Genomic DNA, 27,955 nt, shown 5'->3' on the forward strand with positions numbered 1-27,955 from the left:
GTGGTACTCTTTGCACTTCTTCATCTGGAATTCTTATTCAAATCCTAAAGCACTCTGGGCATAAATATCCTCTCTTATAACTCAGCTTCCTGTTCTATGTATGCACTCATCATTTATTGCATCTTCTGTCACAGAGGAATATTAACATGCAAGCATTTCTTCACTTTTTTCCATTCCCATGGGAAGTTGGGTTTTACCTTTTGGCTTTTCATCTATCAAAGTCTGGCCAGAATAGATGGCGATCAAACCTACTATCTTCCACTTTTGTTTGAAACTAGAGTTATGCAGATTACAACAGAAAGAAACATTCTGCATCTGTGCAACATGAAGCATTTATTGAAAGCCCTTTAAGTGTTTAACACCATTAATCCCGCTTTTTCTGATGAAAAGTATAAATGACGATGTCATCAAATATCACCGTTTTAAAATAACTGCCAATCATATTAAACAAAAATCTTCTCCGCAATTCTATCTATTGTGAAATGGTCAAAGATCCTGCAATTGGGAAATTATAGGAAAAACCACAGTCTATTAATCCCAATCCCGATTAATAGATCGTAGTCACTAGTTCTACAGTACTCAAACTAAATAATACTTATGAAAGAGAAAAATATTTTATGAGAAAAAAAATTGTTTGTTTCTTCATGGCATGATATATTTAGAGGCTAATCACAAACAAGAGAAAATTTGCAGATACTGGAAATCCAAGCAACACAAAATGCTGGAGGAATTCAGCAGGCCAGGCAGCAGGTATGGAAAAGAGTACAGTTGACGTTTTGAGCTGAAACCCTTCATCAGGATTGGAAAAAAAAGATGAGAGGACAGAGTAAGAAAGTGGGGCATAGGAAGAACCACAAGGTGGTAGGTGAAGCCGGGGGGGGGGGTGCGGGGTGAAGTAACGAGCTGGGAAGTTGATTGGTGAAAGAGATACAGGGCTGGAGAAGGGGGAATCTGATGGGAGAGGACAGAAGGCCATGTAGAAAGGGAAGTGGGAGGAGCACCAGAGGGAGGAGATAAGGTGAGAGAGGAAAATGGGAATGGTGAAGGCAGGGGTCATTACCAGAAGTTCGAGAAATCAATGTTCATGCCATCAGAACCGGAAGTTTGAGACGCAGATTGGAAGACAGCGTTGCCAAGCACCTATGCTCCGTTCACCAGAAAAAGCATGATCTCCCAGTGTCCGCCTATTTTAATTCCACTTCCCATTCCCATCCCAACATGTCAGACCATGCCCCCCTCTACTATCATGATGAGGCCACATTCAGGTTGGAGGAGTAAACACCTTGTATTCCACCTGGGTAGTCTCCAACCTGATGGCATGAACATCGATCTCTTGAACTTCCAGTACTGCCCCTCCCTCCTCATTGTTCCCCATTCCCATTTCCCATTCTCAACTTATCTCCTCCCTCTGGTGCTCCTCCCCCTTTTCTTTCTTCCATGGCCTTCTGTCCTCTCCTAACAGATTCTCCCCTTCTCCAGCACTGTATCTCTTTCACCAATCATCTTCCCAGCTCTTTACTACATCCCTCCCCCTCACCCCCCAGGTTTCACCTATCACCTTGTGGCCATTTCTCCCCTCCCCCCAGTTTATTAGTCTGACTCCTCATTTTTTTTCCCAGTCCTGATGAGGGGTCTCAGTCCGAAACATTGACTGGACTCTTTTCAATAGATGCTGCCTGGCCTGCTGAGTTCCTCTAGCATCTTGTGTGTGATATTTAGGGGCTGAATATTTTGGAGTAAATAGCTTTGTTTCAGTGATGTGTGTGCCTCAGCTTGCCCATTTACTTGTAACTTTTACTTACAATTAGACTGGGATTTGTCCATGAATAACATATACAGACTTGGGATTTTATCTCTATCACACTGTTTAAATGCAAACCGATTTAATATTTGTTTATTTTGTGAGTAAAATGATAAACAAAAATAGGAAATTCTGGAGATACTCAGAAGGCAGGGCTGTGCCTATGGGAAGGGAGATTGAATCCAAGTATCAGGCTAGAAACTGACCCGGAACGTTGACTCTGCTTAACATCCCACAGACGCAGCCTGACCTGTTGAACGTCTCCAGAATCTTCTGCTTTTGTTTAGGTTTCCAGCAACTGTAGTTTTAAAACTTTCAAATAAAATGATCTGCTGTTTTGATTTCCTTCAGTGGATGGGCGCCAGTGTTGGAAAATGCATTTCATTTTTTAAAAGTTTTTCTGTCAGTTGTTCAGATTAAACGTAGATAGTCCATGGGCTAGACCTGCAATATAATTGTTTCACCTCTGCCCCAAACTCACGACAGGATCACTGAAGTTTTAATTTTCTTTGCTATATATGTCCTGTCAAGTGAGCCTATTAAGTAGTGCTGGGTTGCAGAGAGTAATATGCAATGGACTTGTGCCCACCAGGATCTAGGCTAAAGTGAAACAACATGAAGTCAAGGTTCATCCAAAACTTGTTAGGTTACACCAAAGTCACACAGTGAATAGGTAATTTATTGCCATGATTTTTTAAAATTGCTGTTCAATAAGAACTTTGTGTCTCAGCTCTGAATATTCTGAATGCTTTGGAAGAAATGTGGTCCATAGAAAGAGGCTGCGACTGTCTCTGTCATTATTAAGCTGCTTTTTTTTTATCTTTATTGTGTATTTCACAGGTGAAGGATCTGCCAGCACTGTTCTGCCTTCAGCAACCAATGAAACTCCAATGATGAATCACTTGCTTCTCGGGAAGAAACTGCAAGTCACTAACCGGCTCACAAAGAACGCTGTCCTTCAGGTGGTCGGATCAAAGGCCCCACACGACGATACCAAGGCAAAGCTAAACTCGCCATGGCGCACACATGTCCGTGTTCATCGAAAAAACCTTGCGCGGACCAGGAACCAGCTGAGCTACGGTGATACCATTGGGCTAATGGAGGAACAGGGCCCAGTCACAAAGGAGAAAAATACAAAGTCAGTTGAAGAGTCATCCCTCAGCTCCGCAGAAAGTGCCGACGCTGACGTTAAGGGTGTTGAAGACCGAGTATTGTCACAAGGAGATGGGGAGTCTTCCACACCAGTTTACAGGGATAATAATGACAATGTGACTGGGATTCAGCATCAGCTAAAGTTGCTGGATTTAAGCCAAACTGACACAACTTCAGCAAAGCCCCCCAGTCCATCACCAAGTCAAAGGTGGTCTTCTGATTCCTCAGATTCTGACAAAGGGGTTTCAGATTCAACTCACAGGATTAGCACTGTGAAGTCTCAGACATTTAGCCCATTTCCCAGTGTCAAACCACCCCGGAGATCAGCAGCGGCAAGGAATTTAGGTTTATACGGCCCGACTGAGCGGACCCCAACTGTCCATTTCCCCCACATGAGCAGAAGCGCAACTAGTTCGGGAAATGGCAAACTGAACAGGACCAGGAAGGAGTGAACATGTCAAAGACATTTAGTGATTACTATTTTGTTATAATTTATGCTTAAATTAAGATATTTGAAGACACTTTATATCATGTGCAGTGTTACAAAACCTACTACTTGTAAATAACACTTATTAAAAAAAGGTCAAATTCCAAGGTATTGTTGGATTAAATCCATTTTCTGGAAGATAAACGAATATTAAAGCCACTGCCATATAATATTAATGGACAATTAATGGCAAACCAAAAATTATGAATGGAAATTCTTAAACTTGTCACAATTATTGTCCTGTCTATTCCTATTGTACGATGTGACAATAAACACTGCTGTTTACAATTTTAACGTAAGATTCTTTTCCCTCTTTAGACATGAGAGATTAAAATCTCAGAATAGATGTGGTTTCTGTTAAAAACCTTGTCCAATATCTGTTGTGCTGCACATTCAGCTTTTCCAGGTGCCTCCAAGAGAAAATTTGCGACTATTTTAAGAATCTACTACAGGTAAGGAGCTGGTGAAGAAGGAATCTGATAGGAGAGGAAAGTGGATTATAGGTGAAAGGGAAGAAGGAGGAGCACCAGGGGCAGGTGATAGGGACTAGCTAGAAGATAGAGGACTTTGTGAAAGTACAAGACCATGCTTACATTTTTGCTGGTCTCCAGAGGTATTGCTTTGACATTATTTTATTCCTTGCCAGGCTCTCTCAAGCTCTTCCTAGACCATTGCAACAGAGGAATCATATTTGACCCTGTGTCACCTTGAAGGCCATATTTCTGCACCACCTCCAGCAGTATTTAACTCCATCCATTTCCTGTTGAAAGCCTGATCCTTTCATGGAGAGAAATAAACAGTCAATGTTTCGGGCCGAGACCCTCTGTCAGGATTTGATAAAGGGTCTCAGCCCAAAGTGTCGACCGTTCATTCCTCTCCAGAGATGCTGCCTGCCTTTCTGAGGTCCTCCAGCATTTTGTGTGTGTTACTCTGGATTTCAAGCATCTGCCCAACCCCTTGTGCTGAAGCTTCATTCTTGCCTTGTTTACACCTGACAGTTTTCTGCCCCCTTCCTATCTGTTCTGAGTCAGGTCTTGGAGCTCACATTCCACACCAGGTAAGGACTACATTTTGGACTGAAATTTTTAGGCCCTGCTGAGAAAATTCTCCATTGTTGGAAGTGCTGGCATTTTTATTTTGGAAGGTCAGCTGTTAAAACAAACTTCTGCCTGCACTACCACTGGGTGGATGTAAAAGGACTTGTAGCAATATTTTGGGAAGTTACCATGATGATACTGGCCAATAATTGTGTTCCAGTAAATGTACCTAATCCCCAACTGGTCTTGTACTAACTTTCACAAAATCCTCTTCCTTCTAGCTAATCCCTATCACCTCCTGGTGCCCACCTTTCTCCCATGGTCCATTCTCCCCTCCTATCAGATTCCTTTTTCTTCAGCCCTTTACCTTTCCCACCCACCTGGCTTCACCTACCCCTCTCTAGCTAGTCCTCCTTCCCCACCCCCACTTCGTTATTCTGGTGCCTTCACCCTTCCTTTCCAGTCCTGAAGAAGGGCCTTGGCCTGGGAACTTCCACCGTTTATTCTTTTCCATAGATGCTACCTGACCTGAGTTCCTCCAGCATTTTGTGTGTGTTGCTCTGGATTTCCAGCATCTGCAGAATCTCTCATGTCCTCTTCCCTGCTTCTCCCACACTGCCCCATTTCTCAACTTACATAGCCTCCCAAATAGATAACGGATTGATTTTTGTACCAAGTTCTCATTCTTGTTTATTCTCTGGCCTCAGTCTCCAACCTCTGTTAAATCCACGTTCCTTTAAATCTCATCTCTTCAGCATTCCTGATTTTGGCTATTCTATCTCAAAATGCGAAGGTCCACTGGTTTAGAATCCCTTTCTTAAATCTCTCCACGTTCTCACCTATCTTTTATCCTTTAAAAAATCTTTAAACCTTCTTCTTGGGTGACCATATTTTTTATTTCCCAGTCTCTGTCAAAATTTGCTTGCTAACTTACCTGTGGATCACCTCTGATAATGTGTTCACTATCAATTATTAAGGGAATTCGGCTCCTGTTTTAATGTCTACTGGGTAAATGCATCACTTAATGAGGTATACAAAGTGAAATTTGTCTTTGTTCACTAGTGCTGAATGTGCAATATGATACAGATTATGCAACATATTCCAATTTAGACATCTGTTTCTGTTGACTCCAATACAGTGGCAGCCAATCGCCATGGTAAGTTGATGATTATGAGTAAGAGTAACTTCCGGACAGCTGAGCTTTACAGAACAGGAAGATTCTGTGGAAGTTGCAGCAAGGTAAGGGTTAAGATAATGGCCAGTCAAGTACGGTCTTTGAAAAGCACATCTTCCCTTTGCACAGCAAGGGACTGGAGCCATTTGGTATGCCGAGACAAGATGAGGATGTAATTGGAGAACACAAGGCACACGCACCAATTAAGGGACAATTTACTAACTTTAAAGTATGATTGGTTGTTAGCTCGTAGTTTCTATTGACTTTTAATACCTGTATTGTGAATGGGGACTTATCCTCCAAATAAGGAATTTGAACATACATAAGGTTACCAATCGGCAATTATCCGTAACTGCCTGTTAATTCTGTGTAAAAATGGTATTCCTCTGTTCAGAGGCATGGTAGTGTAGTGTAAGGCACAATGCTTTACTGTACAGGTGAGATGGGTTCAATTCCTACCATTGCCTGTAAGGAGAATATATGTTCTCCCTATGACTATACGGGTTTCCTCCGGATTCTTCCCACAGTTCAAAGACATACGGGTTGGTGGGTGAATTCAGCCTGTGAATTAAGCTTGGATTAAATTGTGGGATTATCGTGTGGTGTGGCTCCTAAGCCAGAAGAGCCTAATCCACACTGCATCTCAATAATTAAATAAATAAAACAGTGTGGTGACAGGGGCCATGCTGTCCTGCTTGTGCACAAGTAAATAAAGTGTGTTTGAGGAACGAGTGTGAGTTTTCAGAGTCCAGTTAATCGACGACGACAGTTTCAGGTTAAATCCCTTCTCCCGAGAATGGAGTAGATCAAATAATAAATCCGTGGTGATAAAATTTGAGTAATACACCATAACCACAGTGAATCCCACTTCAACACTCAAGTTAACTTTTTTGCAACACACTGCAATATTCACAGATATTCATCGGGCGATTCTAGACAAGGAGGGTTGTTCCTGATGTTATTTCAATACACCAGGCGCCTTCCACACAGGTTTGACTACTAGACAAGCCACGTAGACAATTTACATTTCTAAACATCCTCCATACTGTTGGTGGCCTGCAGTATAATGGACAGAAAGATTCAGTATTCCCCCCAAGTAGGTCTGGGGCATCCATGTTTGACAGCACGTGTGCAGTTCTCATACCTACTGACTGTTAAACAGCAGAACCACCACCATTATGTAATCAAATCTAGCCCCAGATGCATTCAAGTTTGTAATTGTTTTTTTTTATGCTGGGTTGATGTGCTTCAAATTTCATAATTAGTTTGCTAACTCTCTCACGGTGGTGTCTGAAAAGAGGATGCTGTCCAAGTTGCATGCCATCTTGGTCAATGTCTCCCATCCACTACATAATGTACTGGGTGGGCACAGGAGTACATTCAGCCAGAGACTCATTCCTCCGAGATGCAGCACAGAGCGTCATAGGAAGTCATTCCTGCCTGTGGCCATCAAACTTTACAACTCCTCCCTTGGAGGGTCAGACATCCTGAGCTAATAGGCTGGTCCTGGACTTATTTCATAATTTACTGGCATAATTTACATATTACTATTTAACAATTTATGGTTCTATTACTATTTATTATTTATGGAGCAACTGTAATGAAAACCAATTTCCCCGGGAGTAATAAAGTATGACTATGACTATGCTCATTACTACCTTGGTAATCAAGTCAGAATCTACTGATCTTTGCACTAATCCATTTCTGGGACTCCCTCCCCAAATTTCTCAGTCCCTCTACCTTTAAAAACATCTTAAAATCTATCTCTCCACAAGACTTTTGGTCCTGTGTCCTAACAACTCAGTCATTTTGTTTAAAGCTTGTATTGCGCATATGGCTACATTAAGTATGTATTACTGTAGATGGGTTGGGTGGGAGAGAATGGTAATTTTATACTATAATTTGACTCTGTGGCAAGTATGCATAAAACCCAGATAAAAGTGATCACATGAAGAATGTAGATAGGTAAAAATCTAAAAATGTATTTAACATTCAAGTATAAGGTGCTAGTATGCCCGGTTCCAATGCTGTTTCACACGCCAATGCACCTGCTCATGCAGAGAACATAAGAGATAATAAATCAAGTTTATATTAAGCTCGTTGAATGATGAATAATATTTTACTGACTCCCAAGAAACATTGTCCAAGACTGAACAACACCCAAAGTAGCACTTTCAATAATAAATTTAAATTTTTAAAAACTGCAAAAACTAGAGATCTGATATAAAAACAGAAACAGCCGAAAATGCTCAACTGGTCAGGCAGCATCTGAAGGAAAAGAAACAGAATTAATAACATGTACAGGGCTCAACTGCATTTCACAGATCTTGGGTGTCATTTGGTTTATTCTCCCTGATCCTCACTTCCTCTGTCCCTCTTCCCTCTCTGTCATTGTTCTCATTATGACAACCCTGATCTCACCTGATTAGACATTACCCGAGTCCTGATGAAGGGTCTCAGCCCAAAACCTCAACAGTTTGCTCTTTTCCATAGATGCTGCCTGGCCTGCTGAGTTCCTCCAGCACTTTGTGCGTGTTGCTTTGGATTTCCAGCATCTGCAGATTGTCTTGTGTTTGGATTACTACCCTTCCCTCATTCACTTAGCCTCTTAAGTCTAACTTGTTTTCTCGTTTTCCCAGTCTAAACAGAAGATACTTGACCTAAAATGTTCCCTCTAACCACATTCATTGATCCATTAGTCACATAGCCTACAACCCCCCCCATGCAATGTAAAACTAACCTTCTCCCAGATCTGAAGCATTAACTTGTTTTTTTCTTTCCACTACAGCGGCCTGAGATGCTGAATGTATCTTGCATTTTCTGTTTTTTCTTTAAGTTTCTGGCAGTTTCAAAAACTGGGTAGTATAAATTTTCTGTAATAACAAAAAAGGCAAATGTAACAAAGACAATCAAATTTACATTTAGCAACTGATTCTGATGAAGCACCTAGAGGAAGACCTCGGCTTATGTACATCAAGAGCATAGCCAGGTTGCTACACATCGAGGAAATTGAAGACATCCAAAAAACGAAGGATAGATCTATATGGAAAACCATGGTCAGCAAAGTCCGCATCGGATATGGTATCTGGACAGACAGACCGAAGAACTAAATCAAGAAGAAGCAATAAAACAATTGCTTTACACATTCAGTACCTTGTGAGATAAAGATCAAGTATTATTATAGGAGTAATATATATCCCCAAAAGTATCTCAACATAGTTTTCCTCTTTGATTCCAGGAATTATTTTTTTTTTTTTTTTTTTATTAAGTTGTACTTAAAGGAAAATGGGGCAGCACATGTTCTGTTGGTCCTATATATGCTCACTTCAACACCTGCAATTTCTGAGATATCTAGGTCAGTGCAAGGACAGGAAATGTAGCTGCAGAAATATATTTCTGAGCCTCTCACTTCACTTTCATCGGCCCGAATCAAAATAGTCTCCTTTTCAGAGGAGTGCAAAGAAATTAACAATGGGGCTTCTGCACATGACTGCCAGATCAGCCCAAGAACAGATAACCAATGTGACACCATTAGTCAAAATGCACCATTCACGTGGATGCCCATTTGTTCTTTGGGCCTTAAGCTTTTCAAGCTGCTGTTCTTCAACAGTAGTCCGGATACTCTAATGACTTTGCCTCATATACTTTGGATGCACTTTATTACTCGCAGTAGAGAGAACAAAGAGAGGAAAATAACTCTTAACTTTTCACTTGAAAGATTAGAATAATTTGAGCCAATGGACAGTGTATTGATTTTTAAAATGCACTTTAATAATTTATCGACCATGAAGCGGAGCATGAGAGTTTTCATTGTTATTCCACTCCAGTTCCAACCATTACTTATGGACAGGGAAATTTTATTTAATCTTAATTGAAAGACAAATAGCCTGTTTTATAAACAAGCTATTTTTACCCTCATTAGAAATACATAAGATCTATCTAGTTTATAGTGGCAGAATAAAATTAGCATCTGCTCCACCAATAAATCCCTAATTTTGCAACTGAAGATTGAAAAATTTTCATTTACATGTCCTATTAAACCATTCTTCAAGCTGGTAAAAACACAGAAATATAAGTGGAATGGGAAAAGTTATACTTTAACAATGTAAAACAAGGTGGAAATGGAAACAGCACAGTAGCAATTTTTAAATTGTTAGCTGTTTCTGTAGCGAGTACTCAGGTTTTCAATCTCCTTTTCTAGACATGGAAGATTTTGGAGATCAGTTTGCAATACACACGGTATTTTCAACTTTGTGTAGTCCTCCAACTTCACGTGTTTGCAAATAAATTGCAAACACCAATCCTTCAGTGAATACACTGTAAAGAAAAAAGTTCATTGTTCACACAGGTTATGAAAGGAACAGATTTGCAATGTTTTGGCAACTAACTTCAGTATAACTTCATGTATAGCAAATTAAAAACGTGTCTAACAACAATATTAACTTCAACCGACAGATGAGCTAAACAGTGAAAATAGTGGACATTTACAGAAAGTATTTTAAAGAGATTCAAAATATAACAACGTTTTTGGTCTAGATTCAAATCACAATTTATATTAAATTAGGACTTATCAAGATAATTATTATTGGGTTGAGTTGCTATCCAATCTTGGCAATTTACTTCCAAATGTTTTGTCACCATACAATGAAGTCTCCTTGTACAGTGACGGAACGCTTGTAAGTAAATTGCCAAGGTTGGAGAACTGCTCAACCCAGCCATCAACCACCTGAACTATACATTTTCTGAATTATTTCCAAAATTATCATTTTGCAGAATAGTTATATTCTAATTATTTTTCTCTACTCTAATTACAGAACAAATTGTGCTGAAGTTACAATGTCTCTGGTCATTATTAGTTGGTGACTAGATTCTACTGCTGAGCAGGATTCTTTCCAAATAAGTAGACAGGTTGTATGACAAGAAATTTTCTTTTCATTGGATTTTTGCACATCCTGCAATTTGTACCATTTCTGTTACATTCCTGCCAATCCTCCCCAGAACTACATTTGGGACCATCTCAGAACCAGATTTAATATCACTGGCATATATCATGTAATTTGTTAACTTCATGTATGAGCACATGGCCAAGTGGTTAAGGCATTGGACTAGCTACCTGAAGGTCGTGAGTTCGAGCCTCAGCGAGGGACCGTGTTGTGTCCTTGAGCAAGGCACTTAATCACACGTTGCTCTGCGACAACACTGGTGCCAAGCTGTATGGGTCCTAATGTCCTTCCCTTGGACAACATTGGTGTAGTGGAGAGGGGAGACTTGCAGCATAGGCAACTGCTGGTCTTCCATACAACCTTGCCCAGGCCTGCACCCTGGAGAGTGAAGACTTTCCAGGCGCAGATCCATGGTCTCGCAAGACTAACGGATACCTTTATTATTTATTTGTTAATTTCATAGAAATTTTATCCCTAATTAATACATCTGAGTCAAAGAAAACAAATAATATCATTGAGCATATTATAAACTACACTTGTTGGAAATACTTCATTACACATTCAAAAATTCAAAGATACTCAGTATGTATGTAGTATACAACCCTGAGATTCATCTTCCCCACAGCCAGCCACGAAAGAAATAAAACCATGGAACCTGTTCAAAGAAAAACATCAACCCACCCCCAACATGCAAAAAAAAATTGTGCATACAGCAACAGAAATAAGAGCAAAAAGCATGGAATATAAAACACAGATTCAAAAGAGTGCAGACATAATGGCTCCTGTCAGTGACTCGAATGTTGCCCTTTTACTACCCGAATGGTGCTGTAATCCAAAAGTTTAATAGTAAAAATCCCCTGAGATATTGGCTGGATATCCATGTTTACTGCTGATAGATTTGGGATTGGCAATGCTTTTTCACTGGTAGTGAGCAATCTTGGTCCAGACTGTGAAGCTAGAATAAACTAGTTTAAAATTATTTTTGTTCGAGTCAACGAATTTGAATCTACGGATTGGAAGCAGCATCTCCAACACCATCACACTGAGCATGGGGCCCCCAGGGCTGTGTGCTCAGTCCACTGCTGTTGACTCTGCTGACCCACGACTGTGCCGCAACACACAGCTCGAACCACATCACCAAGTTCGCCGATGTCACGACCGTGGTGGGTCTCTTTGGCAAGAACGATGAGTCAGCATACAGAGAGGAGGTGCAGCGTCTAATGGACTGGTGCAGAGCCAACAACCTGTCTCTGAATGTAAACAAAAGAGATGGTTGTTGACTTCAGGAGGACATGGAGCGACCACTCTCCTCTGAACATCGACAACTCCTCTGTAGAGATCATTAAGAGCACCAAATTTCTTGCTGTTCACCTGGCGGAGAATCTCACCCGGTCCCTCAACACCAGCTCCATAGCAAAGAAAGCCCAGCGGCATCTCTACTTTCTGCGAAGGCTGAGGAAAGTCCATCTCCCACCCCTCATCCTCACCACATTCTTCAGAGGTTGTATTGAGAGCATCCTGAGCAGCTGCATCACTGCCTGGTTTGGAAATTGCACCATCTCGGATCACAAGACCCTGCAGCGGATAGTGAGGTCAGCTGAGAAGATCATCGGGGTCTCTCCTCCCGCCATCACAGACATTTACACCACACGCTGCATCCGCAAAGCAAACAGTATTATGAAGGACCCCACGCACCACTCATATAAACTCTTCTCCCTCCTGCCATCTGGAAAAAGGCACCGAAGCATTCGGGCTCTCACGACCAGACTATGTAACAGTTTCTTCCCCTAAGCCATCAGACTCAATACCCAGAGCTTGGCTTGACACCAACCTTCTATACCCTCTACTGTGCCTACTGTCTTGTTTATTATTTATTATTTATTGTAATGCCTGCACTGTTTTGTGCACTTTATGCAGTCCTGGACAGGTCTGTAGTCTAGTGTAGTTCTTGTGTTTTCTCTTACGTAGTTCAGTGTAGTTTTTGTATTGTTTCATGTAGCATCATGGTCCTGGAAAACATTGTCTCATTTTTACTATGTTCTGTACCAGCAGTTATGGTTGAAATGACAATAAAAGTGACGACTTGACTTGGCTATTTTCCAGCATGGGGATTTTTAATGATAGAATACTCATATAAACTCAGTGAGCTTCTTTATTAGGTACCTCCTGTACCTAATAACGTGGCCATCAACTGCATGTTTGTGGCCTTCTGCCGCTTTAGCACATCCACTTTAACGTTCAACATGTTTTACATTCAGAGTTACTCTTCCGCACACCACTGGCAGATCGAAAAGGTCTGGCCATTCTCCTCTGACCTCTCTCATTAACGAGGCGTCTTTGCTCACAGATCTGGAAGTTCTTCTGTTTCTTTTCACCATTTCTGTAAACTCTGGAGACTGTCGAGTGTGAAAATCTCAGGAGATCAGCAGTTTCTGGGTTAATCAAGCCACTCCGTCTAGCACCAACAATCAGTCCATGGTCAAACTCACTTAGACCACATTTCTTCCTCATTTTGATGTTTGGTCTGAGCAACTGAACCTCTTCAGCATGTCGGCATGCTTCTATGCATTAATTTGTTGCCATACGATTAGCTGGTTAACAAACAGATTTACTGAATAAAATGTGTGTATGCTATTCAACAGTAACTAGGTTCAGATTCTATCCGTTTGTCCCTTCCCTGATCAAAGCATTGTAAGTCATCCTCAATCCCCAGACTAGCGTTAGGATAAGACAAGATAACCGATTATAGTCTGTGATACTACTGTCTGTAAGGTTCAGTCAGGATGATCACCAGCAATGAGATATTTGTTCCTATATGGACAAATATTTTAAAACAATCTTTGAGAAAAAAAGTTAAGTAATGACATTCCCTCAAGACTGCTAATGGCCTGAGAAAGTCATTTTTACAAATTCACTGAAATATTGATGTTTAGCTAAGAAGCAAGACATCCTGAAAATTCAGAAGCCTTTGTAGTTGAGTGAGAGGAATAAGATCTAATTACAGATCTGATGCTAGAGACATTATGTTTTGTGTTTGCGAGTTTAGTGCAGTTGAAAGCCACACGTTATACTTGCCTGGAAGTGTGATGTAAACAGGAAGATAAACGGGTTTGTTTCCGTCATATAGTGCAGATGTTGGAAAATAAATTTCATCTTTATTTATAAGCAATTTATCCCCAGTGTTTGCATCTCGAAAAACCCAAGGATGAGCTGAAATAAAAGAATCAGGCGTCAGATAATGGAATGTGTTGACAGCTACCAACAATTCACATAATACCCAATGTTACTTCATGGATACTGACTACAAGTGCACAATCATTTTGTTCCATTAGTGACACTACAGTGTTGTCTGAGGCTCCCGGTGCTGTGTAATTTGTTATAGGCCAACAGTTACATGTTTGTGAAATAAAAACGGAAAGTGTTGAAAATACTCACCAGGATGGGACGTGAAATAGAGTTAAATTCAAAGACCTTTCATCAGAACTTTTCTATTTTGCTTTGAAAAGAGTAAATCTGCTTCTGAAAAAAACTTCCTGCACATGCTTATTTAAAAAAATTCAGCTGCATGTTTGTATTAATCCCTTGTTGAACTACTCCCTGTAGGAAATAGGCATCAAAAGCAAAATCACTGACATGGACAACTGCTGGCGCTCAAGTCCACTTAATGGCCACTTTATTACGTACGGAAGTGAAACCCAGTGTGGTCTTCTGTGGCCCATCCACTTCAAGGCTCAACATGTTGTGCACTCACAAATGCTCTTCCGCACACCGCTGTTGCAACGTGTGGTTATTTGAGTTACTGTCGCCTTCCTGTCAGCTTGAACCAGTCTGGTCACTCTGCTCTGATCTCTCTTATTAATGAGGCATTTTTGTTCACAGAACTGATGCTCACTGGATTGTTTTGTTTCGTGCAGAATTCTCTGTAAGCTCCAGAGCAGGGCTCCCCAACCCAGGGTCCACAGAACACTTGCTTAATGGGATTGGTCCCTGGCATTAAAAAAAAGTTGGGAACCCCTGCTCTAGAGTTCGTTGTGCATGAAAACCTCAGGGGATCAGCATTTCTGAAATACTCAAACATCATCTGTTGCCTACAATTGATCCACGGCCAAAGTCACTTAGATCACATTTCTTCCCCATTCTGATGTCTGGTCTGAACAACAACTGAACCTCTTGACCATGTCTGCATGCTTTTCGGCATTGAGTTGTTGTGACATGATTGGCTGATCAGATATTTGCAGTAAAGAGCAGGTGTACTGAATAAAGTGGCCACTGAAGGTAAATTGCTCTTTCATCCAACAGCAATCTTTATAAAAATGAAAAGTTTAGAGGACAAAAACTCATCTATATCAGATCAGTGCAAGGCAATGCTTTGCATGGTTCTCCTATCAAAATCTGAGCTTTGATCACAGTCTTGTCACATTACCTTCTGAATCAGATCTTAAATTAGCAGGTTTTGATTATCAGTTTAAAACAGATAAACTGAATTCAATGTAGGAAAGATGACAAACTAGATATAATGTGCTTTGGAAGGACATCTAATGACATTCATGATCATCATATGTGCCATGTTGTATGACGTGGACAATCATGGTGTATGACCATGCTTGTTCTTGACAAATTCTACAGAGTTGGTTGACCATTGCCTTCTTCTGGGCAATGTCTTTACAAGATGGGTAACCCAAGTCATTATTAATACTCTTCAGAGACTGTCTGCCTGGTGTCAATGGTCACAATAACCAGGACCTGCAGAAGGCAGAGGGTCACGGTGGAGGGAGTACATTCCGATTGGAGGATTGTGACTAGTGGTGTCTCTACTTTTTGTAATTTTTATTAATGACCTGGATGTGGGGGTAGAAGGGTGGATTGGCAAGTTTGCAGACAACACAAAGGTTGGTGATGTTGTGGATAGTGTAGAGGATTGTTGATGATTGCAGAGAGACATTGGTAGGATGCAGAAGTGGGCTGAGAAGTGGCAGATGGAGTTCAACCCAGAGAAGTGTGAGGTGGTACACTTTGGAAGGACAAACTCCAAGGCAGAGTACAAAGCAAATGGCAGGATACTTGGTAGTGTGGAGGAGCAGAGGGTTCTGGGGGTACTTGGCCACAGATCCCTGAAAGTTGCCTCACAGGTAGATAGGGTAGTTAAGAAAGCTTATGGGGTGTCAGCTTTCATAAGACGAGGGACAGAGTTTAAGAGTCGCAATGTAATGATGCAGCTCTATAAAATTCTGGTTAGGCCACACTTGGAGTACTGTGTCCAGTTCTGGTTGCCTCACTATAGGAAGGATGTGGAAGCATTGGAGAGGGTGCAGAGGAGATTTCCCAGGATGCTGCCTGGTTTAGAGAGTATGCATTATGATCAGAGATTAAGGGAGCTAGGGCTTTACTCTTTGGAGAGAAGGAGGATGAGAGGAGACATGATAGAGGTGTACAAGATATTGAGAGGAATAGATAGAGTGGATAGCCAGCACCTCTTCCCCAGGGCACGACTGCTCAATACAAGAGTACATGGCTTTAAGGTGGGAAGTTCAAGGGGGATATTAGAGGAAGGTTTTTTTACTCAGAGTGGTTGGTGCGTGGGATGCACTGCCTGAGTCAGTGGTGGAGGCAGATACACTAGTGAAGTTTAAGAGACTACTAGACAGGTATATGGAGGAATTTATGGTGGGGGGGTTAGATGGGAGGCAGGGTTTGAGGGTCGGCACGACATTGTGGGCTGAAGGGCCTGTAATGTGCTGTACTATTCTATGTTCTATGCTGTGATATGCACCAGCTGCTTATACGAACATCAACCACCTGCTCCCATGGCTTCATGTGACACTGATCATGGGACTAAGCAAGTGCTACACCTTGTCCAAGGGTGGTCTGCAGGCTAGCAGAGAGAAGGAGCACCTTACACCTCCTTTGACCCCCTAATGACACCAGAATTGAATGATAACCAAAGCCTGGAAGCTGTGCATTGCCATTTTATCCGGGTAGAAATTTGATCTTGTTCATGACAACATTTCACCTTATTCTGCATTGTATTCCACCGGTCTTTAAAAGTCAATTTCTAACATTAACAAATGAAATAACATTCTGCACTACCATTGCATAATGCACATGACTAGCATGATAATTTTTCATGTGTGGAACTCATACTGTCAATAAGTCTTTCTTGCAGGCATCACTATCAACTTCACAAAAGTTCAATGTTCAAAGTAAAGTTATCATCTAAGTACATGAATGTCACCATATACAACCCTGAGATTCATTTTCTTGTGGGCATACTCTATATAACTATAGACTGATAACTTAATAACCCTAACAGAATGAAAGAAAGACTGCCCAACTTGGGCATTCAACAAGAGTATAGAAGAAATCAAACTATGCAAATGCAAAAAAAAAAGCAATAAATATCGAGAACATGACATAAAGAGTCCTTGGAAGTTAGTCCATTGGTTGTGGAAACAGTTCAACGATGGGGCACATGAAGTTGAGTGAAGTTATCCACTTTGGTTCAAGATTCTGATGTTTGAGGGATAGTAACTGTACCTGAACCTGCTGGTGTGAGTCTTGAGACTCCTGTACCTTCCTCCTGATGGCAGCGGTGAGAAGAGAGCATGTGCTGGGTGGTGGTGGTCCCAGATGATGGATGCTGCTTTCCTGCTTCAATGCTTCAAGAAGATGTGCTCATTGGTGGAGAGGGCTTTACCCGTGATGGACTGGGCCACGTCCACTACTTACTGTGACCAGCCAGTCAATATACTCTCCACTACGCTCCTAAGGGACCGTGTTAGGGAACTGGAGCTGCAGCTCGATGACCTTCATCTGGTCAGGGAGAGTGAGGAGTTGATAGAGAGGAGTTACAGGCAGGTGGTCACACCGGGGCCACTAGAGGCAGATAAGTGGGTCATGGTTAGGAGGGGGAAGGGGAAGTGTCAGGTACTAGAGAGTACCCCGGCGGCTGTGCCCCTTGACAATACGTACTCTTGTTTGAGTACTGTTGGGGGGGGGGGGACAGCGTACCTGGGGGAAGCAACAGTGGCCGTGCTTCTGGCACAGAGTCTGGCCCTTAGCTCAGAAGGGTAGGGAAAGGAAGACGAGGGCAGTAGTAATAGGGGGCTGGATAGTTAGGGGGTCAGATAGGCGATTCTGTGGATGCAGTCAGTAGACCTGGGTGGTAGTTTGCCTCCCTGGTGCCAGGGTCCGGGATGTTTCTAATTGCGTCCAAGATATCCTGAAGTGGGAGGGTGAGGAGCCAGAGGTCGTGGTACAAATAGGTACCAATGACATAGGTAGGAAAAGAGAAGAGGTGCTGAAAGGAGAATATAGGGAGTTAGATTAGATTAGATTATGAGGACACTCAGTCCTCGTTTATTGTCATTTAGAAATGCATGCATTAAGAAATGATACAATGTTCCTCCAGTATGATATCACAGAAACACAGGACAGACCAAGACTAAAACCGACAGAAACCACATAATTATAACATGTAGTTACAACAGTGCAAAGCAATACCGTAATTTGATAAAGAGCAGACCATGGGCGCGGTAAAAAAATGTCTCAGAGTCCCGATAGACCATCATTCACGCAGACGGTAGAAGGAAGGAAAACTCTCCCTGTAATGAACCTCCAGAGCGGCAAACTTGCCAATGCAGCACCATTGGCAGCACCCGACCGCAGCGGAATCTGAGTCCGAAAACTTCGAGCCTCTGACCAGCCCTCCGACACCAAGCACCGAGCACCATCTCTGCCAAGTGCTTCGACCCTGTCCCGGCCACCAAGCAAAAAGCAAAGCCCAGGTCTCAGGGCCTTCTCCTCCGGAGATTCTGGATCACACAGTAGCAGCGGCAGCAAAGAAGGCATTTCAGAAGTTTCACCAGGTGTTCCTCCGTGCTCTCACATCTGTCTCCATCAAATCAGGATTGTGCACGGCACCCTACTTGACAGGTAACAGATATTCATCTGTTATAGTTAGGAAGGGAGTTGAGAAAAAGGACCGCAAAGGTAGTAATCTCGGGATTACTGCCTGTGCCATGCAACAGTGAGAGTAGGAATGGAATGAGGTGGAGGATAAGTGCATGGCTGAGGGATTGGAGCAGGGGGCAGGGATTCAAGTTTCTGGATCATTGGGACCTCTTTTCAGGCAGGTTTGACCTGTATAGAAAGGACAGGTTGCACTTGAATCCTAGGGGGACCAATATCCTGGCGGGGAGATTTGCAAAGGCTACTGGGGAGGCTTTAAACTAGAAAGGTTGGGGGATGGGAATCAAATTGAAGAGACTAGGAGAGAGGAGGTCAGTTCACAAATAGAGAAAGCTAGTAGACAGTATGTGAGGGAGGATAGGCAGATGACGGAGAAGGGGAGCATTCAGACCAAAGATGTAGGGGAGAAGGAAGAAAAAGATAATAAAGTCGTTTGCACCATTAGGGATAAATAGAGAGTAAGAGGTGGAGAGTTTCTTAAGTGCATCAATTTTAATGCTAGGAGCATTGTAAGAAAGGTGGATGAGCTTAGAGCATGGATTGATACCTGGAAATATGATGTTGTAGCTATTAGTGAAATATGGTTGCAGGAGGGGTGTGATTGGCAACTAAATATTTCTGGATTTCGTTGCTTCAGGTGTGATAGAATCAGAGGGGCAAGAGGGGGAGGTGTTGCATTGCTTGTCAGAGAAAATATTACAACGGTGTTTTGGCAGGATAGATTAGAGGACTCGTCTAGGGAGGATATTTGGGTAGAATTGAGGAATGGGAAAGGTGTAGTAACACTTATAGGGGTGTATTATAGACCACCTAATGGGGAGCGAGAATTAGAGGAGCAAATTTGTAAGAAGATAGCAGATATTTGTAGTAAGCACAAGGTTGTGATTGTGGGAGATTTTAATTTTCCACACATAGACTGGGAAGCTCATTCTGTAAAAGGGCTGGATGGTTTGGAGTTTGTAAAATTTGTGCAGGATAGTTTTTTTGCAGCAATACATAGAGGTACCAATTAGAGAAGGGGCAGTGTTGGATCTCCTGTTAGGGAATGAGATAGGTCAGGTGACGGAGGTATGTGTTGGGGAGCACTTCAGGTCCAGTGACCACAAAGCCCTTTGTTTCAATATAATTATGGAGAAGGATAGGACTGGACCCAGGGTTGAGATTTTTGATTGGAGAAAGGCTAACTTTGAGGAGGTGCGAAAGGATTTAGGAGGAGTGGATTGGGACAATTTGTTTTATGGGAAGGATGTAATAGAGAAATGGATGTCATTTAAAGGTGAAATTTTGAGGGTACAGAATCCTTATGTTCCCGTTAGGTTGAAAGGAAAGGTTAAGAGTTTGAGAGAGCCATAGTTTTCAAGGGATATTGGAAACTTGGTTCGGAAAAAGAGGGAGATCTACAATAAATATAGGCAGCTTGGAGTAAATCAGGTGCCCGAGGAATATAAAGAATGTAAAAAGAATCTTAAGAAAGAAATTAGAAAAGCTAAAAGAAGATGAGGTTGCTTTGGCAAGTAAGATGAAAATATATCCAGAAGGTTTCTACAGTTATATTAATAGCAAAAGGATAGTGAGGGATGAAATAGGTCCCCTAGAGAATCAAAGTGGACAGCTATGTGTGGAACCAAAAGAGATGGGTGAGATTTTGAACAATTTCTTTTCTTCGGTATTCACTAAGGAGAAGGATATTAAATTGTGTAAGGCAAGGGAAACAAGTAGGGTAGTTATGGAAACTAAGATGATTAAAGAAGAGGAAGTACTGGGGCTTTTAAGGAATATAAAAGTGGATAAGTCTCCAGGTCCTGACAGGATGTTCCTTAGGACCTTGAGGGAAGTTAGTATAGAAATAGCAGGGGCTCTGACAGAAATATTTCAAATGTCATTAGAAACAAGGATGGTGCCGGAGGATTGCTGTATTGCTCATGTGCTTCCATTGTTTAAAAAGGGTTCTAAGAGTAAACCTAGCAATTATCGGCCTGTAAGTTTGGCGTCAGTGGTGGGTAAATTAATGGGAAGTATTCTTAGAGATGGTATATTTAATTATCTGGATAGACAGGGTCTGACTAGGAACAGCCAACATGGATTTGTGCATGGAAGGTCATGTTTGACAAATCTTATTGAATTTTTTGAAGAGGTTACTAGGAAAATTGACGAGGGTAAAGCGGTGGATGTTGTCTATATGGACTTCAGTAAGGCCTTTGACAAGGTTCCACATGGAAGGCTAGTTAGGAAGGTTCAATCGTTAGGTATTAATATTGAAGTAGTAAAACTGATTCAACAGTGGCTGGATGGGAGATGCCAGAGAGTAGTGGTGGATAACTGTTTGTCAGATTGGAGGCCGGTGACTAGTGGTGTGCCTCAGGGTTCTGTACTGGGTCCAATGTTGTTTGTCATATACATTAATGATCTGGATGATAGGGTGATAAATTGGATTAGTAAGTATGCAGATGATACTAAGATAGGTGGCGTTGTGGATAATGAAGTAGGTTTTCAAAGCTTGCAGAGAGATTTAGGCCAGTTAGAAGTGTAGGCTGAAAGATGGCAGATGGAGTTTAATGGTGATAAGTGTGAGGTGCTACATTTTGGTAGGACGAATCAAAATAGGACATACATGGTAAATGGTAGGGCATTGAGGAATGCGGTGGAACAGAGTGATCTAGGAATAATGGTGCATAGTTCCCTGAAGGTGGAATCTCATGCGGATAGGGTGGTGAAGAAAGCTTTTGGTATGCTGGCCTTTATTAATCAGAGCATTGAGTATAGGAGTTGGGATGTAATGTTGAAATTGTACAAGGCATTGGTGAGGCCAAATTTGGAGTATTGTGTACAGTTCTGGTCACCGAATTATAGGAAAGATGTCAACAAAATAGAGAGAGTACAGAGAAGATTTACTAGAATGTTACCTGGGTTTCAGCACCTAAGTTACAGAGAAAGGTTGAACAAATTAGGTCTTTATTCTTTGGAGTGTAGAAGGTTGAGGGGGACTTGATTGAGGTGTTTAAAATTATGAGGGGGATAGATAGAGTTGACGTGGATAGGCTTTTACCATTGAGAGTGGGGGGGGATTCAAACAAGAGGACATGAGTTGAGAGTCAAAGGGCAAAAGTTTAGGGGTAACATGAGGGGGGACTTCTTTACTCAGAGAGTGGTAGCTGTGTGGAATGAGCTTCCAGTAGAAGTGGTAGAGGCAGGTTCGATTTTGTCATTAAAAAAAAATTGGATAGGTATATGGACAGGAAAGGAATGGAGAGTTATGGGCTGAGTGCAGGTCAGTGGGACTAGGTGAGAGTAAGTGTTTGGCATGGACTAGAAGGGCCGAGATGGCCTGTTTCCGTACTGTAATTGTTATATGGTTATTGAGAAACTTCTAAGTTTTAGATGTTAAGCCAAATCTCCACAAATCCCTAAAGAAATAAAGGCACTGCTGTGCTTTCTTCATAATTGCACTTATGTGCTGGGCCCAGGACAGGTCCTCTGATATGATAGCATCGAGGAACTTCAAGTTGCTGACCCTCTGCACCTCTGTTCCTCCAATGAGGATTGGTTCATGGACTTCTAGTTTCCTCCTCTTGAAATCAATAATCAGCTCCTTGGTCTTGCTGACACTGAGTAAGTCATTGTTGTTACGGCAACATCAATATATACATGCACTTTCTAGCACTTAACAGCATTAAGATGAAATCATTGTGCTTTAAAAGATTAATTTTCAATTCAAGAGGCATTGACTTTATTTCAAAGTTTAAAGTAAATTTATTATCAAAGTACATATATCAGCATATACAAACCTGAGATTCATTATATGGCACTTTCATTTCAGCACTATTTCTGGTGACAATGTACTAGCAGAAACAAGGCAGTGCTGATACCTTTGGAACTTGCAAGACCACCTCGATGTGCTTGCACATAATCTCTGTAAGTACAACACAGCAAAGGCCAATATGTTGGGTCAGACAATTGTAATTATCTTAGTCAGATAGGCTGCGCTAGCCATACGCATAAAACCCAGCCACTACTTTTGATCATGTCCATTTGATTCAAGTTGAATGTCAGTGCTTTCATTTGATTCTGGAGCCACAGAATAGCAGACACAGAGAAACAGGCCTGTCAGTCCATCACGATCATGACCAAGTTCTCATCTAGAATAGTCCCATTTATCAGTAATTGGCCTTCAGCAATTGAGTTGTAGCCTTCAACAGCTTGGGAATTCAAGTGCTCATCTAGTTAGTTCCTAAATGTTGGGAGGATACCTGGTCCCACCATCCATCAAGGCAGTTTGTTCCACATTTTAACCATCTTCTTTGTAAAGAGTTCTTCCCCAGCACCCTCCTAAACCTCTTCCCAACTGTTAGACTTAACTTACGTACTATAGTTTTGACACTTCTGTTCTGGGGAAATGTTTCCAACTATCCACCCTGTCTATGACCCACATAGCTATATATACTTCAATCAAATCCTCCATCAACCTCCTCTGCTCTAAGGAAAACAAACCCAGCCTAGGCAGTCTCTGACTGTAAGTGACCCTCAGGTTTCTGAATGGTCCATGAATCCATGAGTTCTACCTCGTTATTCCTTTTATTTGCACTAATTAAATTTATTTTTGCAATTTGTAGCAATGTTATGTCTGCTGCCACAAAACAACATATTTCACATAATCTAAGCCAGCAATAATAAATCTGATTCTGATATGCTCCAACCAAACAATAACCTAGTGAATCTCCACTGCATCCTCTCCTCCTTGTAGTGAGGTGGCCAACACTGTACGCATATTCCTGCAGTGACCCAACCAATGGCTTATAAAGATATTCCTTAACCTCCCTGCTCTTATTGGTAATTAGTAATTGGTTTATTGTTGTCACATGTACTGAGGTACAATGAAAACTCAAGTTATTATGACGTCTCTACAGATTATTTCAAAACATCAGTACATTGAGGTAGTCCAAGGGAAAATAAATAACTGCAGAACACAGTGTAATAGTTCCAGAGAAAGTCGGGCGCAGACAGGCAATAAGGTGCAAACTCAGAGTGAGATAGATTGTTAGATCAAGAGATCATCTTATTATGATAGAAGACTAGAGGGGCAATCATTGGTTTTAAAACCTTGTCAGTAAAGGCCAAGGAATTGATTGTGGACTTCAGGAAGGGTAGGTTGAGGGAACACATCGAAGGATCAGTGGTGGAAAGGGTGAGCAGTTTCACATTCCTCGGTGTCAACATCTCTGAAAATCTATCCTGGGCCCAACATATTGCTGCAGTTACAAAGACAGGCACGACAGTGGCTATATTTTGTTAGGAGTTTGAGGAAACTTGGTGCAGCACCAAAGACTCTCGCAAGTTTCTACAGATGTATTCTGGACAGCATTCTAACTGATTGCATCACTATCTGGTATTGGGAGGGGGGACAAATGTACGGGTTCGGAAAAAGCTGCAGAAAGCTGTGAACTCAGTCAGCTCCATCATGGGCACTAACTTCTTCAGCATCCAGTATACCTTTAAAAGACGATGTCTCAAAAAGGAGGCATCCATCATTAAGTTACCCCATCATCCAGAACACACTCTCTTCTCATTGCTACCATTAGCAAGGAGCTAGAGGAGCCCGAGACACACATTCAGTGTATTAAGAACAGCTTCTTTGCCTCGAACTTTAGATTTCTGAATGGACAATAAACTGATGTACATAATCTCACTAGTTTTTGCACTACTTGAATTGAATTGACTTTATTTCTTACATCCTTCACATGCATGAGTAAAAATCTTTATGTTACGTCTCCATCTAAATGTGCAATCATAGTAATTTATAATAGTTTATAATAAATAGAACAGTCAATGTAACATAGAATACACTCAAATCAGCATGAGTGAATCAGTCTGATGGCTTGGTGGAAGAAGCTGTCCCGGAGCCTGTTGGTCCTGGCTTTTATGCTGCGGTGCTGTTTCCCAGATGGTAGCAGTTGGAATAGATTGTGGTTGAAGTGACTCGGGTCCCCAATGATCTTACGGGCCCTTTTTACCCACCTGTTTTTGTAAATGTCCTGAATAGTGGGAAGTTCACATCTACAGATGCGCTGGGCTGTCCACACCACTCTCTGCAGAGTCCTGCGATTAAGCAAGATACAGTTCCCATACCAGGCAGTGATGCAGCCCATCAGGATGCTCTCAATTGTGCCCCTGTAGAAAGTTCTCAGGATCTGGGGGCTCATACCAAACTTCCTCAACCGTCTGAAGTGAAAGAGGTGCTGTTGTGCATTTTTCATCACACAGCTGGTATGTACAGACCATGTGAGGTCCTCAGTGATGTGGATGCTGAGGAACTTGAAGCTGTTTATCCTCTCAACCCCAGATCCATTGATATCACTAGGGGTTAGCCAATCTCCATTCCTCCTGTAATCCACAACCAGCTCCTTTGTTTTTGTGACATTGAGGGAGAGGTTGTTTTCTTGACACCACTGTGTCAGAGAGATGACTTCTTTCCTATAGGCCACCTCGTTATTGTTTGAGATAAGGCCAATCAATGTAGTGTCGTCGGCAAATTTAATTACTAGATTGGAGCTGTGGATGGCGACACAGTCATGGGTATACAGGGAGTAAAGGAGGGGACTCAGTACGCAGCCCTGAGGGGCTCCTGTGTTGAGAGTCAGAGGGTTGGAGGTGAGGGAGCACAAGGCAGGGTCAAGGTCGAGGTCTCTGAGCTTCTTGTCAAGCCTGGATGGAACTATATTGTTGAATGCTGAACTGTAGTCCAAGAACAGCTTTCTCACATAAGCATCCTTCTTCTCCAGATGTGTAAGGACAGTATAACTGAAAGGAAGGACTGGACTGTTTGGGGCCCTGAATGGTGGTAAGGGAGGAAGTGTAAGGGCATGTGTAGCATTTGTTCCGCTTACACGGATAAGTGCCAGGAGGGAGACCCCAAACAGTCCTTCCAGGTGAGGCAACACTTCGCCTGTGAGTCGACTGGCGTGATATACTGCGTCCGGTGCTCCCGATGTGGCCTTTTATATATTGGCGAGACCCGACGCAGACTCGGAGACCGCTTTGCTGAACATCTACGCTCTGTCCGCCAGAGAAAGCAGGATCTCCCAGTGGCCACACATTTTAATTCCACATCCCATTCCCATTCTGACATGTCCATCCACGGCCTCTTCTACTGTAAAGATGAAGCCACACTCAGGTTGGAGGAACAACACCTTATATTCCGTCTGGGTAACCTCCAACCTGATGACCTGATGGCATGAACATCGACTTCTCTAACTTCCGCTAAGGCCCCACCTCCCCCTCGTATCCCATCTGTTAGTCATTTTTATGCACACATTCTTTCTCTTACTCTCCTTTTTCTCCCTCTGTCCCTCTGAATATACCTCTTGCCCATCCTCTGGGTCCCTCCCCCCTTGTCTTTCTTCCCGGACCTCCTGTCCCATGATCCTCTCGTATCCCCTTTTGCCAATCACCTGTCCAGCTTTTGGCTCTATCCCTCCCCCTCCTGTCTTCTCCTATTATTTTGGATCTCCCCCTCCCCCTCCAACTTTCAAATCCCTTACTCACTCTTCCTTCAGTTATTCCTGACGAAGGGTCTCGGCCTGAAACGTCGACTGCACCTCTTCCTACAGATGCTGCCTGGCCTGCTGCGTTCACCAGCAACTTTGATGTGTGTTGCTTGAATTTCCAGCATCTGCAGAATTCCTGTTGTTCATGACATATGCTAGTGATAGTGAACTTCATTCTGATTCTCAACCACAGAGTGGAAGCTGTCCTTGAGCCTTATATTCTAGGCCCTAGATAATTAAGGCAGGTATCCCATTTGCCTTATGTCTGGCCTGAAAGTGAATCTCAGGGTAGGACATGGTGACATATATGGTTCAGTGGTTCCATTTAATATTAAAGATTGTATACAGTATACAACCTGAAATTCTTCCTCTTTGCAGACACCCATGAAACACATGAAAATGCCCAAAGAATGAATGACAGAAAAACTTTGTGTACTTTGATAATAAATTTACTTGAACTTTGCCATCTTCAGAGAGACTTGTTTACCAAGGACCCTCCATTCCTCTGCTTTGTGGAGCACCTGCATTCAGTCCACAGTTGCTGAAGTTCCTGGTGCCGATACATTATTCCTCCATCCCACACCTGCTCTAGCCTCTCTACTGTCACCTACACGAGGCCTAACACAAACTGGAAGAACAGCATCTCTCCTTCCATGTGAGCAACTTGCAGCCTTCTGGTCTTCTTCAACTTCAGATAACTCACTCTTTCCTTTTTTCCTGCATCAGAACTGGCCATTTCTGTCAGTCAAAGGTTCATTTTATTTCCCCTTTCCAATGATATCAAGTCTATCCTGTTGGGAATGTCCTTCAGCCTTGCGATTAATAACATTTTTTTTAAAAAAAGGCAAAAATTGATGCAATTCTCATCTAATGTCACATTAACTTGGTTAGTCTCCACTCTCAGAAATGTTCCCCTTTGTCCTGCCCTCCATCTCCCACCTTGTCTGCTACTGAAAACTTGTTTCTCTCTTTCTCAGTTCTGGTAAAGGGTCTCAGGCCAGAAACATATCTCCACAGATTGGTCTCCTGACCGTTTCCTTCATTTTCTCGTTCTATTATGGATAAAATCGGTCTTTTCACAAATCAAAATTTCAAATAAACACCTTATATCCTCCGGTATTGTCCACAAATATGCAGTCGACCTCAGTGCTCCTTGAAGGAATGTACTGCAGCATGCAAGAGGCTTCAGATACGGAAGAAGTTGAGTCTACAGGCCTGTCGGCCTCACAGGAGCACCGACATGTGATTCGCATAAAGATCTACTGTTTTAAGTATATATTTTGTTTCTACTTACTGCGATAGGTGCGCATATGCAAAATGCCTCCCGGGGCAATGTCGTCATAATTTTGAGGAAGTCCATTAAAATCGATCCACCAAGGTCTTGCAGTGCGCTGGGTCAGATTAACAAATTTCACAAAACTGCCTTCATCTGAATGCAAGGATCTAAGCGTGCACGGCGGCTGCTCGTTCATGACAGTCACAAATCCGATCGTAGTCGCTATTGATCGCTTTCACCTGGTTTTCTATCAATTGCAAATCAAAAACAGGAAGCGGCAAGTTCGAAGGAGATGGTCCTGGCAGGGATCTGGGAGTGGGCTGAGGCTGGGAATAGTCGGGCAGAGCCCGGGTGTGAAGAATGCGGGTCAAGTAAGGGTGTAAGACAAATAACTTGAGTTTGGATGAAAATTTTGCAACCTGCTTTCAGCATTTTCCTCAGAGACCATTCCCAGAAACTTTCTGCAGGATTGTTTGTGACGAATTCCCCCTCTCGCACCCTCTCAAATGCGCCGCCCTCTGCGTGGTGCTGTGAGGAGTGTCAGCTAGCAGGAAGGCAATTCAATGCGTTAAACTC

General features: G+C 42.3%; 2 protein-coding genes across 3 annotated transcripts in view; one reads left to right on the forward strand and one right to left on the reverse strand.

Annotated features, from left to right (window-relative positions):
- LOC140202545 (TBC1 domain family member 30-like) overlaps window positions 1-3,697 on the forward strand; it is an 86,819-nt gene extending 83,122 nt beyond the window's left edge. For both annotated transcript variants that reach the window (XM_072267515.1, XM_072267516.1), the window contains one exon: window positions 2,642-3,697. In XM_072267515.1, the coding sequence (XP_072123616.1) occupies window positions 2,642-3,405 (764 nt within the window). In that variant the 3' untranslated portion in view covers window positions 3,406-3,697. The remainder of the gene's footprint in view (window positions 1-2,641) is intronic.
- Window positions 3,698-9,367: 5,670 nt separating this feature from the next.
- Window positions 9,368-27,942, reverse strand: vhll (von Hippel-Lindau tumor suppressor like). Its single transcript, XM_072269333.1, has 3 exons — window positions 27,398-27,942; window positions 13,670-13,804; window positions 9,368-9,968 (listed from the first exon to the last, which is right to left on the reverse strand). Exons 1-3 carry the CDS (start codon window positions 27,573-27,575, stop codon window positions 9,805-9,807), a joined length of 477 nt encoding a protein of 158 aa, XP_072125434.1. The 5' UTR covers window positions 27,576-27,942; the 3' UTR covers window positions 9,368-9,804.
- Between the last annotated feature and the right edge of the window lie 13 nt (window positions 27,943-27,955).

Source organism: Mobula birostris, chromosome 9, assembly GCF_030028105.1.
Source record: "Mobula birostris isolate sMobBir1 chromosome 9, sMobBir1.hap1, whole genome shotgun sequence".
Lineage (NCBI taxonomy): Eukaryota > Metazoa > Chordata > Chondrichthyes > Myliobatiformes > Myliobatidae > Mobula > Mobula birostris.

Excerpts from the sequence above, each read along its gene's own strand:
- vhll (XM_072269333.1), bottom strand. The coding sequence starts at position 27,575 with ATGAACGAGCAGCCGCCGTGCACGCTTAGATCCTTGCATTCAGATGAA. Across the intron at positions 13,805-27,397 it reads GCATATGCGCACCTATCGCA|CTCATCCTTGGGTTTTTCGA; the intron begins GTAAGTAGAAAC and ends CTTTTATTTCAG. Across the intron at positions 9,969-13,669 it reads TGTTTACATCACACTTCCAG|TGTATTCACTGAAGGATTGG; the intron begins GCAAGTATAACG and ends TTTTCTTTACAG.